Source organism: Schistocerca cancellata, chromosome 6 (genome assembly GCF_023864275.1).
Source record: "Schistocerca cancellata isolate TAMUIC-IGC-003103 chromosome 6, iqSchCanc2.1, whole genome shotgun sequence".
Classification (NCBI taxonomy): Eukaryota; Metazoa; Arthropoda; class Insecta; order Orthoptera; family Acrididae; genus Schistocerca; species Schistocerca cancellata.
Window position 1 is genome coordinate 685,649,190 of NC_064631.1, and position 14,751 is coordinate 685,663,940.

Genomic DNA, 14,751 nt, shown 5'->3' on the forward strand with positions numbered 1-14,751 from the left:
CAAGTGTACGAATCAAGTCAGTACATTAATAAGTATTAACAAAAAGTGTAAAATGAGTTGTGTCGCCTTCACTGCAACGAACGGTCACTCTACTGAATTTTTGACGCACTGTGTGCATTTCACATAGATCTACATTATGGCACTGACAAAAAATATAAATTCCAGTATCTCGTAGTATACACGATCTCTCTGTCAGCAAAAAATTCCTATAAAGTGTATTATATCTTTGGTTTCATCGTAAAATATCATCAATGTTAATACTGAGAAGATACAATCATTGTGAGGTTACAGAAAGCACAGCATTTGCATAATTGGCATTTTTAATGGTACAAATGAATGTGATAGTTTAGTGAATGACTATGGTAATTTAGTGACAGCTTAATCTAAAGTGAGAAAAAATATACTGTTAACAACCACTTTTTTTTCTTTCTCCTCTGATTTTCATTCTATTTTCAATACTATTGCACAAACAACATGTAGTATGTGCATATTACTTCAAAAAGTTATTAAAGTGGAGTTACATTCAAATTTATTATCCAGATAATTAATTTCAATATGCCGATACCATTAAGATGCATAATTAAAACATCATTAATTAAAATATATGACTAATTGAAATTGTGATAACAGCATCTGGTGGAAAAACATTTTGGGCTAATCAGCAAACTCTGGAGGATTATTACCATTCATTCGAAAGCAATCATTCAACTCTTTCTGAGAACATCCTTTGAATTACCTGAAACTAATTCTATCTAGCTATCTATGTCCGAATCCCGCTCCAGCTACTGCCGGGTCTGGCTGCTGACGAGTCCTCTCCATTTGGCTCGGTCCTCCCACCACTTTTCTTCCTCCACTTGCTGCCAGGTCACACCTCTCCTTTCAACAGATATTCTCACTCCCATTTTCCACCGTGTTCTTGGGCGCCCTCTAGGTCTTTTCCCATCCATCTTTAGTTCTTCCATAATTTTGGGGAGTCTCTGCCCTTGCATCCTCTTAACATGCCCATACCATCTTAACCTCTTTCTTTCAATTTCTTCTCTCATACTTTCTTGCTTGAGGTCCTTTCTAATCTCTACATTCCTTATTCTGTCCATTCTTGTTTTTCCCTTAACTGCTCTGAGAAATTTCATTTCCCCTGCTTGCAGTCTGCTCCAGTCCCTTTCTGTCATTGTCCATGTTTCTCCACCATAGGTGACAATAGGGATGTAATAATTCTTACACATAAGGAGTTTTGCTCTTTCTGAAACTTCATTATTCCAAATCAGATGTTTTATTGTTTGTTAGAAATTGCCTCCCTTCTGTAACCTCCTTTAATTTCGTTAGTTATTCTTCCATCCCTAGATATTTCACTCCCTAAATAAGTGAAACTTTCTACCACTTTGAGGGGTTCTCCATTCAAGGTAATATTTCCGTTGATTCCTTTCTCTCTTCCAAATACCATTACTTCACTCTTATCTTTATTTATTTTTAATCCATACCTTTTCATTATTTCCTTCCACGCATCAAGCTGTAACTGTACAACTACCTCTTTATCACCCCATATTACCATATCATCTGCAAAAATCATCTTTGTCTTTTTCTTTTACTATATCTTTAACTGCCCTATTCATTCCCTCCATCACAACATTAAAAAGCGCAGGAGATAGAATACTTCTTCGCTTAAGTCCTTGTCTTATTTCGAAGTATTCAGAGTTCCCCAATGATGTTCTAATTCTACAATTGTGGCCTCTGTACATTGTCTTTATAACATTAATGTATCCATCTTCTATATCTATCTTCTTCAGTTCTTCCCAGAGTCTTTCCCTGTCAACTGAGTCATATGCCTTTTCTATGTCTATAAAAACCATTATCACCCTTTTGTTACACTCCCAACTTTTTTCCATCAGTTGACGGATAGAAAATACCAGGTCAATCGTGCTCCTTCCTTTCCTAAACCCATGCTGTTCTTCACTCAGCTCCTTTTCTATCTTTTCACTTATTCGATTTAGTAAAATCCTTTCAAAAACTAATTATCTTATGAATATAATATATTAATCATATAAAGCTCATGTTCCTGATACATATGGAGTCTCACCTTTATCTAAAATAATGATATAGGAGTCCGGGGTTCGAGTTCCAGTGCTGGTACAAATTTTAATTCACTACTTCAACCTACATCAATATTGAATATAAACGTAATTGAACAGATAAAAATCTACTCACAAAGCAGCAGCAAAAGAAAACACACATAAAAATTATGGAAATGTGCAAGCTTTTGGAGCCTGAGGCTTGTTCTTCTGGCACAAAGTTAGAAGGGAAAGCAGGCACATTTTCATAATTTTTATGTGAGTTTTCTCCTCCCAATGGTTGGCGAGTATTTTTTTTATCTACCCTATTATATTATAATTCCAAAAATTGATTATTTTTGTTCATACAACTAACTTACAAGATAATTAACATCTTAATTTCTATTTCCCATTTTGCCCCCTAGGCTTGTTTGTTTCTGAACTTTGACATTGTACTTTTGTTGCTCAATTTTTTCCGATCTGATGATACCCCTCACTGATTAACTAAATCACTAATTAAGATTTTGCATAAATTACCATTATATCAGATAGTTTTCAATATGGCACTTGTAATCATACGTAAGGTATTCCCAACGGGGACGTACAAAATGATTCCATAAACTCTTTCAGATCCCTAGATTACCAAATTTTTTTGTAAACCAAAACCCAACCGATACTTTTAGCCCACTCTGAGTAGCAAAATCTAAGCCAATTGTTTTTCAAACAATGTCTGTTCATATATTAAATATCAGTCTTTAAAAAGTCGGACGTGAACTACTGCAGTGTACTTTTATCCAGTAGATTATTATGAGACATGTGCAAAGTGTGATGTTTAGAGTAAAAATGAACTGTGTTCTATTTCACACTTGATTGTCTTGTTGAGTGACTTGTTAGAATTAGTACTGATTCTTGGACAGTGTTTCATTAATTTGTGCTTCAATAACCCTACAATTTATAATAGTAACTCTGTCACTGGACTCTTGGTTGTCTGTGATCGCCAACCTGACTGTAAATTTAATAATCTCATGAAGTAAAAAAAAACTGGTCATTATCTCAATGATACAATTTTGAGGCATATAATAAATGCGTAAAAAAAGTGTAACCTAAATTGTGGTTTTGGGGACTTTTTTGAGCAAACACCATCAAATACAGAATCAGATTTTCAGTCTGAAGACAACAGACTGATGTGCTACCGAGGAGGCGATGGAGACTACAGAAAAAACTTTGATGTCTTTACAATTTGGTGCCCCCATTTCCAGGCCACTTTGCTGTAGAAGCATTGTATTACAGAAATCACCGGGTTAAAGACAGAGAAGTGTGGCAAAAGTTACAAATGGATAGACAATGAACTTAGGATCAAAAGTGAACAGTGAAAAACGTTTTGTGTGGCACAAATGAAACAAAACTGTGAACAGAACAGTATATTCAATGTGAATAACACGAATAAAATACATTATGGTATTATGTAGCTGACATACAAATAATGGAGGTATACGGAGAGGACTTCAGCCAATCTGGAAGGATGACATCGACTTCATTTTGGACAGCAGCCAATAAGCAGGATGGGGGTACAGAATATAAATAATGCCACATGCTGACACTGGAGTTACGAAGAGGAGCAGTAACCATAATTATGGAAGACAGCAGCAACAACTTGTGCCAAGACAGTTAAAGGCAAAAGTGTTTGTGTTATTAAGTGTTCAATAGGTACTGACAATTAGGTGTGACAAAGGGGCTGAATAACGTGTTTGAGTGTAGAATAAATCAAAGTTCTATTGTTGAGAACATAAATTATTATAGAAAATAATGACAAAAAATGAGTACAAATTAATAGTTTGAAGGAAAATATTGATAGTGACATTAGAAGTGGTTTTCAGGATTTAAATAGTGCACTAGATTCAATGCAAGTTTGTAAGAAGAGAAAATAGGCAAGTTTGAAGAAAATGTGGGATCAGCATTAGATGCTTGGGGTCAGAATTTGCAGGATAGTGGAGATGAGATGGGAAAATTATGTTATAAGCAGATGGAAGTTGAATTTTGTCAGTCTGATGTAACAGAAGTAGTGCAAATTTGTTCTCTTGGTGATAATAATATGAAATCAATGAAATGCGAACTGATACTGTTGATACCGAGAAGGTGGAGGTATCCAAAGAGAATGTGGATGTAAATACAGATGAATTTGAGGGTGTTGAAACACGGTGTGTGCAGTTTTTTATTTCAGTTGCAATAGCCAAGAAGTCAGTTCCATAAAACAACAGGAAATAGAACTATGCAAAATGAAAATTAGCAACTCTGTCTTAAAGTCAACAAATTGTGACATACTTGCTGAAGAAGTCACCTTTGCATACAGCAAAGCACCTGTCAGGACTTCATCATTTACTTAGTAAATGTAAGTAAATAAACTTAACAGTAGTGAGTCAGTTGAAATTTCTTTGGATCTCTGTGAAAAATTGTAAATTTTGCAAAAAAAGAGAATTTTCAAAATTGCAGATATGAATTTAAAAGAAAGCCTACTATTGTATAGAGTGAACATACTCAGAGTTGAATAGAAAGTACCATTTATGACATATTTCTATTCCTCTGTTAGGTCGTTTCTTTCTCCATAGTATGTTTCCAGTATTTCATGTATAGCATTCTTAAGCTCATTTTACATAATGTAGCAGTGAATGACTCACCAGATACAGTAGCTGCATGCTGTATTTGACGTGCCTTACTGACTAACACGTATGCCTACTTACTTACTGCTAGCACACGGCCATTAACACTGGTCTTGGTCATTCTTTTAGACATTATACAAAATAGACTCTGAACAAATAAATGCCTAATGACCAGTTAGCTTTAGGCCATTGTAAATCTTTCCATAGCAAAGCAGCACAAACAATTTGTAAAGAATCTCCAGAAACTCAAATATGTTTTCCCTTCATGTTTTCTGTAGATAGTGGTTTGACTTGAGCACAGCGAAAAAATTACTAGACTCCAGACGTTGCCATCATTTACAGGTCACAGAAGTACACTTTTAACTGTAAACTCCTCAAAAGCTGTAGCTTTTTCAAAACTGGACAGTGGTGACCAGTGTGCAAGTTTGTCTCTTCACAAAACTTAAATTGTGCAATAAAAGAACTGAATGTGTGAAAATTGGAAAAGTAAGATTATCAGGCTGAAAGGAAGCAAATCTCATCTAAACTATAAAGAGACAGAGAGGCTGAACGTACCAATATTGCGAAGATACAACTGGTAGTACTGCCAATAGAAGCACACAGGTTATTCATTACACAAGCATGTCAATTAGTGTTTTGTCTTTTTATACTCTATCATTTGTCTTCTTGGATCATCAGTTGCAATTTGGAACATTGCTCTAACCTGGGGTACATAGAGCACTTGTACAACTCCACATGAATTGTTTGCATTGGAAATGGAGTTATAATGCTCTGAAACTTGTCTGCAAAATAAGTTCTTATGTACAATATTTGTGTGAGGTTCTTTATATTCCTCAGCTTGTGAAGACACCAACCTGTTTTTCTGTAATTTATGTTACCTCCTTGGCAGCACATCCGTCTGTTGTCTTCAAGTTGAAAATCTTATTCAGTACTTGGAAGTGTTTGCTCAAGAAACGTACTCAACACCACAATTTAGGTTGCCCTTTTTTACACATTTATTAGCCTCAAAGTTGTATCATTGGGATGGTGATCAGTTTTTTTTTTATATCATGAGATTATTACTATTTACAATCAGGATGGCTGTCAAAAACAACCAAGAGTCCAGTGACAGACTTACTCAGATAAATTATAAAGTCACTGAATCAAAAATTAATGAAACACTGTGTAATTATCAGTGGTAGTTCTAACAAGTCACTAAACAAGATAATTAAGTGTGCCACAGACCACAGTTCATTTTTACATGAAACATCCACCAGATACACTGTAATAGTTCGCTTACTTCAGTCATTAATGAAAGTCACAACACTCAACAATAACTCATTCAAATGACAATAGCAGTATAAGCCTCCTACCAACAACAACAAATTTCATACAAAATATCCATTAATTTGAGTTACAGAAATCACTTGGAAGTTGTTAGACATCGATATTACTAAGCTTTTGTCTGCTGTTTAAATTTTGAGACTGTCCATTCCTTGAGGAGTCAACCAATATATTGCTTCCTCCTACATATATCACATGAAAAGACAATGAACTTAAAATCAGAGAGAAGTACTCAAGCTCACACGGAGGCTTACAAGCAACTGTTCTCCCGTGAACCATATGCAACTGGAACAGGAAAAGGGGTGAAGTGACAGTGGCACACAAAGTACCCCCTGCCACACACTACAGTGGCTTGTGGAGTATAGATGTAGATGTAGAAAGTAAATGGTGAAAGTCAATGTTCTGATGGAAGGGTGTTATTACAAAGACATTACCTGCATGTCATACATGGCACGAAAAATGTAGCATCTATTTTTGGCAAAATTTGTATCTATTTTCTGCAAAATTTGTGTCTACTTTTTTTTTGTTAATGATCAAATGCTCAAATTTCAGATGTTGTCACGCTACACGAGTGAAGATAAACAAAGCCGTATTTCGTTGGAACTGACTGTTAAAAAAAGTGTTGATTGGGAAATTTTTGATGGGAATGTTTGCTTTTGCAAAAACTTTTAACACGTTTTTCTTCCAAAGTGGCCTTTGTTTTCTTCTTTTGGCTGTATTTAAGCTTTCAAAAATTATCGTTCTGTTGAAAAGCAGCAGCATTTTCCCATCATTAGCTGAATGTTTTTACAATTTAAGTTGTTTCTGGACATTATTTGTCATTTCATGCCCAATTTGATGATTTCAAAATCTGCAGACGATTAATTTCGAACTTTCATCAGTATTCAGTGTAGAAGTAGAATGGAATTATGATAACTCTATTTTAATGGTAGGGGAAAAATGGAGTGCAGGCACTACAGGCTATAATGGCAGACGACCCCATGTGTAAACATACTAGAATTCTGACTGCCAGAGGGGAGCCCCACCTCCATACCGCAGGGCAGCAGTCCACAGCAGAACTGATATATTGTCTCGGGGATTGCTGATATCTTCTGGTGCTGTACGAGTTGTAATCAAATTCTGTGATGGGTGACTAGTTGTTTCACATATTTCAAAATAAGAAAAGAAAACAATTAACAACACACATCACAAAGCAATTGGAAACTGCTACCACGCAATTGCTTGTTGAGGTTAGCCGAGTATTGTTAATGACATAGTTCAGGCTCAAACTCTAGTGGTATTCCACGCATCCACAGTTCAAAACATCCAATACCTAGTTTGCAATGTTAAAAGTGTCGAATTTATACAATCTTTTCAGCTTTCGTTAACAAACAAATGTATGTGTTTCTTTGATATAAAATGCTACGTTTCACGGCTGAGTATTACATTGCATTAAGCGGCATGTATCTTAAACAGACCACTGAACTGCTCACAAGTGGCATGGCATCAGATCATTGAGTGCATTGATACACTGTTGCATTTGTGCACTTTTAATTTTGCAAATAGGTTCTCACGCACATTATCTTTCCAAACTGGGATTCACCATATGATACACAATACAAGTAACTGAAAATTTATTACATTTTCGATATTTATGTGCAGAAAATAAAGCTATTTCAAACAATCTCTGATAAAATAGTTCATTTAGATACAATTCCCTATGAAATAGCATATATTAAGTAATTTCACGTTTTCATATTTTGAGGCAGGATTCACTTCTATTTCATATTTATCGCAAAATGTGAATTTTTCCAGTCCCTAGTCATACAACGTATGTTCTAGAACCTTCCATATGCTGCTTATATTATTGAGTATATGTACTGTGAAAATATAAATAAGAACTTGTTATCTAAAAAGCATGAAAATACTTACTATATCACGTGAGGATATATCTCCTAAGTATGTTACTACATTCATTTCTGGAGCCCACTGAGAAAATTCTCGTTGCCATGATGTCATGGTTGACAGAGGGACTACCAGCAAAAAAGGTCCATAAAGTTGGTGAGTATGGAAGAGGTAGTATAGAAGGCAAATTGTCTGTAAAACATATAAGGTAAATTAATGAATATACTATTCACTGAAATACATATGAATGAGTAATACTGAAACTACAAAGGAATTATCAGTTGCTTATTTCTTCATATCAGAGCTTTCTCCAGCAATAAAAAATAGAAGTCCTCTCAGTAATTCTTCTGCGGCTGTATTGCTTTCATAAAATAATGAACAACCGCCTTCAGTCACAATCGTGATTTTATTTCAATGCACTATGTAATTCAAGTCCTGGGGTCTCATCTTCTGGTGCTTTGACAATTTACATCCATTTTTCTGGATTTAGGTTAATTCTGGTCCTGGTAAAACTATAATGGTACATTACAAAGTGGGCACATTGTGAATATAAGTTTATGAAGCTAATACAAATTGAATAATGTCTTACTGTTTCTAGTGGTGGATACATGGTCGTATCCTCACAATGGGCCTGTTTTGTAATATACCACTGTAATCTCACCAGGACCAGAACTAACTTAAATCTGGAAAAATAGTTGAAGTAGACTGCCAAAGCACCTGAAGCTGAGCCCCCAGAACTCTAAATACCTCATGCATTGAAATAAAATCATGATTGTGACTGAATGCTGTTATTCTTTATTTTACGAAAATTTCTATTTCTGACTTATCAACTGCTCGCAGTGTGACTTAAATCCTCCCCCACGCCTTCCTCTATTTAACATGTGCATGGACTCAGTTCACATACTTCTAAGTGTGTAAATTCATTTACGTATTCTTTTTAAACTTTGTCGGGATGGGTTCTGTTCAAGATCAGGATACTACTTCTACTGACAACTGTTAATCAGATCTTCAGTACACTGAACCAGTTTCATTTCAAACACATAAATATTTGAATGGTAGAACTGAAAATAACATTTGTGACTTGTGGATTCAGAGTATTTTATTAGTAAAAGTATGTGAAGTGTCAAAACCACGAAAGTATTTGTCTGGGACTTTATTGTCAGGCTAGAATAAACTGAAGAAAAGGTTGAAAATTCAGACTTTTTTTCTTGCAGAAATAAAGTACCTGTATTGTTTTTCCCAGGCCCATTTCATCAGCCAATATCACAGAGTTCTCTTTGCACCAGGAATGTATCAACCAGTTGAGACCATCCAGTTGGTAATCTCTCAAAACCAACAGCTGAAACAAGCAAAGTTAAATAGTAGATGGACACATTCCATGCAACTGTACAACATTAAATCATATGTGGATGTTTTAAATATGGACAACGGTAAGTAATAAAGTAAACACATGTGTGAAAAACACATTCACAAATAAACACTATAGCTGAACTTTTTTCCATTACACATAGATTATTTTGAAGCTGGAGAGTGAAATATTTAAAGGAAGACATAAGTGGGAAACAGTAACCATAAAAAGAAAATTAATTTGCTGTAATCATTAATAATTAAAATAATGATGTTTTGATAACATGCTGGATGAGATGTACAGAGCCATTCCAAGTGTGAAGAAAAGAAAGATGTCTGAAGATGATGGTTCTAAAAAGAAATGGTTAAGGCTAGAAGCAAAGCAATACAAAAGGAACTTGTTACACTATTTACAGAAGATAATTTTCCAAAATTGTAACAGAGCTGTAGCTGTTTTACTATGGTGATCTTGTTGTAATTTGGTATAATTTTCGCAAAACAGTGGGGGAGAGTGGGCAACACAATGAACTTACAGTCTCCTCATCAAGACAAACAAAATATTTGCTAAAGGTATCACAAAAAATACACAGAAAGCACAGGACTTGAATCAGCTAAAGTAACAAGCTGGGGTTAGAAGTGGGTATACTAAAACTAACCATTTGCAAGCTGTGAACAATTGTATAACAGTGCAATGCATATGAAATACCACTTTTCCTGAGATTCACAGATACTGAGAAGTCTTCTAACTCTATTTCAACAATATGTGCATTAACAGCTGTTCACAAGACAAGCATGGATTCAACCTATATTAGCATAATGAAGTGTATATACATCAAGTCTATTACTTCCATTACACTTCATCAGGATAGGAGGAAAACCAGAATTGGAAGCAGAGTCTGCCAAGGATGATTCATATCACCAAACTGTTGACAGTAGGGGCAAGATGACATTTTCACATCTCTAGTTCAGGTAGACGACATTAACAAAACCATGCTGGAGCAACAGAGATGTTTGTTGTAGATATTAGTGCATGGAAACATCTAGGAGGAAGCCTTTACTTAATGTCAAATGGCTGTTGTTGTCGAGATGATGAAAGATAGTTGCTATCTACAAGCTGTTCAATGTACAACAATGGTCCTTTTTAAAATACCTATTCCTCTATAATATATACTCATACAGTCGTAAAAATGATTGTTATTGTCTGTTCTTTGGAGCTGAACAAATATTTTGGTACTGATACCTTTAATGAAGAAGTACACAGATCAGGACACTGCACATTGTTGTTTAGATATGATGAGCATTGTCTAGTCTGTTTCTTTGTGATTTAAATAATAAATCTTGTTACTTCACTTTGACACTATTTTGAAACCTGACTATGGTGAATACTGTTCATGATATATATGAAGTTATAAATGAAGGACAGAAAACAGAGTAAAGAATTAGCAATTTTCAGTTAAGACAGTTTGCTCTTAAAAACAGCAGAAACAAGGGGCATCTTGTTGACAATGAGGTCATTAGAAATGGAGCACAAGCTTTGGTTAGAGAAGGATTGGGAAGAAAATTGGCAGTGTCCATTGAAATGAACCATCCTGGCATTTGCCTTAGATAGTTTGGGGAAATCACAAAATACCTAAATCTGAATGGGGATTTAAACTGTTGTCCTGCAAAATATGGGTACAGTATGCTAACCAGTGAGTCACATTGCTCTGTAGAAGATTAGCATCTAATATCTTCTCAGCAACAAATGTTGAAGAACTGTCACTTGGGTTCTGTTACATAATAAATGATGATATATGTACAATTAACACTGTGATAAACTGTATACAGAGGGTGTGGCATGGAGAGAAAGAATTAAGTGAAAGTTGTCACAGTAAAGACATGTTACAGAAACAAAAAAAGTATGATCAACAGAAATGTGAAATGGATGAAACACAGATAAAAAGAAAGCCAGTGAATAAGAGTGGGAAGGAAGTAAGGTGGGCAGCTATGGGGAACAAAGAAAAGCATGATAACAAATGAATGTTAACAATATGGATAAATATATCAAGTAAAGATATATTTATTACTTTTTAAATGTTATTATTACAAACCCCCCCATGAACCATGGACCTTGCCATTGGTGGGGAGGCTTGCGTGCCTCAGCGATACAGATGGCCGTACCGTAGGTACAACCACAACGGAGGGGTATCTGTTGAGAGGCCAGACAAACATGTGGTTCCTGAAGAGGGGCAGCAGCCTTTTCAGTAGTTGCAGGGGCAACAGTCTGGATGATTGACTGATGTGGCCTTGTAACATTAACCAAAACGGCCTTGCTGTGCTGGTACTGCGAACGGATGAAAGCAAGGGGAAACTACGGCCGTAATTTTTTCCCGAGGACAAGCAGCTCTACTGTATGATTAAATGATGATGGCGTCCTCTTGGGTAAAATATTCCGGAGGTAAAATAGTCCCCCATTCGGATCTCCGGGCGGGGACTACTCAGGAGGACGTCGTTATCAGGAGAAAGAAAACTGGCGTTCTACGGATCGGAGCGTGGAATGTCAGATCCCTTAATCGGGCAGGTAGGTTAGAAAATTTAAAAAGGGAAATGGATAGGTTAAAGTTAGATATAGTGGGAATTAGTGAAGTTCGGTGGCAGGAGGAACAAGACTTTTGGTCAGGTGATTACAGGGTTATAAATAAAAAATCAAATAGGGGTAATGCAGGAGCAGGTTTAATAATGAATAAAAAAAATAGGAGTGCGGGTTAGCTACTACAAACAGCATAGTGAACGCATTATTGTGGCCAAGATAGACACAAAGCCCATGCCTACTACAGTAGTACAAGTTTATATGCCAACTACCTCTGCAGATGATGAAGAAATAGATGAAATGTATGACGAGATAAAAGAAATTATTCAGGTAGTGAAGGGAGACGAAAATTTAATAGTCATGGGTGACTGGAATTCGTCAGTAGGAAAAGGGAGAGAAGGAAACATAGTAGGTGAATATGGATTGGGGGGAAGGAATGAAAGAGGAAGCCGCCTTGTAGAATTTTGCACAGAGCATAACTTAATCATAGCCAACACTTGGTTCAAGAATCATAAAAGAAGGTTGTATACCTGGAAGAATCCTGGAGATACTAAAAGGTATCAGATAGATTATATAATGGTAAGACAGAGATTTAGGAACCAGGTTTTAAATTGTAAGACATTTCCTGGGGCAGATGTGGATTCTGACCACAATCTATTAGTTATGAACTGCAGATTGAAACTGAAGAAACTGCAAAAAGGTGGGAATTTAAGGAGATGGGACCTGGATAAACTGAAAGAACCAGAGGTTGTAGAGAGTTTCAGGGAGAGCGTAAGGGAACAATTGACAGGAATGGGGGAAAGAAATACAGTAGAAGAAGAATGGGTAGCTCTGAGGGATGAAGTAGTGAAGGCAGCAGAGGATCAAGTAGGTAAAAAGACGAGGGCTAATAGAAATCCTTGGGTAACAGAAGAAATATTGAATTTAATTGATGAAAGGAGAAAATATAAAAATGCAGTAAATGAAGCAGGCAAAAAGGAATACAAACGTCTCAAAAATGATATCGACAGGAAGTGCAAAATGGCTAAGCAGGGATGGCTAGAGGACAAATGTAAGGATGTAGAGGCTTGTCTCACTAGGGGTAAGATAGATACTGCCTACAGGAAAATTAAAGAGACCTTTGGAGAGAAGAGAACCACTTGTATGAATATCAAGAGCTCAGATGGCAACCCAGTTCTAAGCAAAGAAGGGAAGGCAGAAAGGTGGAAGGAGTATATAGAGGGTTTATACAAGTGCGATGTACTTGAGGACAATATTATGGAAATGGAAGAGGATGTAGATGAAGACGAAATGGGAGATAAGATACTGCGTGAAGAGTTTGATAGAGCACTGAAAGACCTGAGTCGAAACAAGGCCCCGGGAGTAGACAACATTCCATTTGAACTACTGATGACCTCGGGAGAGCCAGTCATGAGAAAACTCTACCATCTGGTGAGCACGGTGTATGAAACAGGCGAAATACCCTCAGACTTCAAGAAGAATATAATAATTCCAATCCCAAAGAAAGCAGGTGTTGACAGATGTGAAAATTACCCAACTATCAGTTTAATAAGTCGCAGCTGCAAAATACTAACGCGAATTCTTTACAGACGAATGGAAAAACTGGTAGAAGCCGACCTCGGGGAAGATCAGTTTGGATTCCGTAGAAATGTTGGAACACGTGAGGCAATACTGACCTTACGACTTATCTTAGAAGAAAGATTAAGAAAAGGCAAACCTACGTTTCTAGCATTTGTAGACTTAGAGAAAGCTTTTGACAATGGTAACTGGAATACTCTCTTTCAAATTCTGAAGGTGGCAGGGGTAAAATACAGGGAGCGAAAGGCTATTTACAGTTTGTACAGAAACCAGATGGCAGTTATAAGAGTCGAGGGGCATGAAAGGGAAGCAGTGGTTGGGAAAGGAGTAAGACAGGGTTGTAGCCTCTCCCCGATGTTATTCAATCTGTATATTGAGCAAGCAGTAAAGGAAACAAAAGAAAAATTCGGAGTAGGTATTAAAATTCATGGAGAAGAAGTAAAAACTTTGAGGTTCGCCGATGACATTGTAATTCTGTCAGAGACAGCAAAGGACTTGGAAGAGCAGTTGAACGGAATGGACAGTGCCTTGAAAGGAGGATATACGATGAACATCAACAAAAGCAAAATGAGGATAATGGAATGTAGTCAAATTAAGTCGGGTGATGCTGAGGGAATTAGATTAGGAAATGAGACACTTAAAGTAGTAAAGGAGTTTTGCTATTTAGGGAGTAAAATAACCGATGATGGTCGAAGTAGAGAGGATATAAAATGTAGACTGGCAGTGGCAAGGAAAGCGTTTCTCAAGAAGAGGAATTTGTTAACATCGAGTATAGACTTAAGTGTCAGAAAGTCGTTTCTGAAAGTATTTGTATGGAGTGTAGCCATGTATGGAAGTGAAACATGGACGATAACTAGTTTGGACAAGAAGAGAATAGAAGCCTTCGAAATGTGGTGCTACAGAAGAATGCTGAAGATAAGGTGGGTAGATCACGTAACTAATGAGGAGGTATTGAATAGGATTGGGGAGAAGAGAAGTTTGTGGCACAACTTGACTAGAAGAAGGGATCGGTTGGTAGGACATGTTTTGAGGCATCAAGGGATCACAAATTTAGCATTGGAGGGCAGTTTGGAGGGTAAAAATCGTAGAGGGAGACCAAGAGATGAATACACTAAGCAGATTCAGAAGGATGTAGGTTGCAGTAGATACTGGGAGATGGAGAAGCTTGCACAGGATAGAGTAGCATGGAGAGCTGCATCACACCAGTCTCAGGACTGAAGACCACAACAACAACATTATTACAAATGAGGAAGCAGCAATTAACTCAGCTGTTACAAAATTAAATACAATCTTACCAGATTTTTCAATTTTTCATTCATTGTAAGTACTGATTTACTCCAGCTCTCTC

General features: G+C 36.5%; 1 protein-coding gene across 1 annotated transcript in view; it reads right to left on the reverse strand.

Moving 5' to 3' along the window:
• LOC126088474 (chromodomain-helicase-DNA-binding protein 1) overlaps positions 1-14,751 on the reverse strand; it is an 82,000-nt gene that overhangs the window by 41,236 nt on the left and 26,013 nt on the right. The window contains exons 10-11 of the mRNA XM_049906616.1: positions 9,135-9,248; positions 7,937-8,101 (exon numbers count right to left, since the gene is read on the reverse strand). Of these exons, the coding sequence (XP_049762573.1) occupies positions 7,937-8,101; positions 9,135-9,248 (279 nt within the window). The remainder of the gene's footprint in view (positions 1-7,936; positions 8,102-9,134; positions 9,249-14,751) is intronic.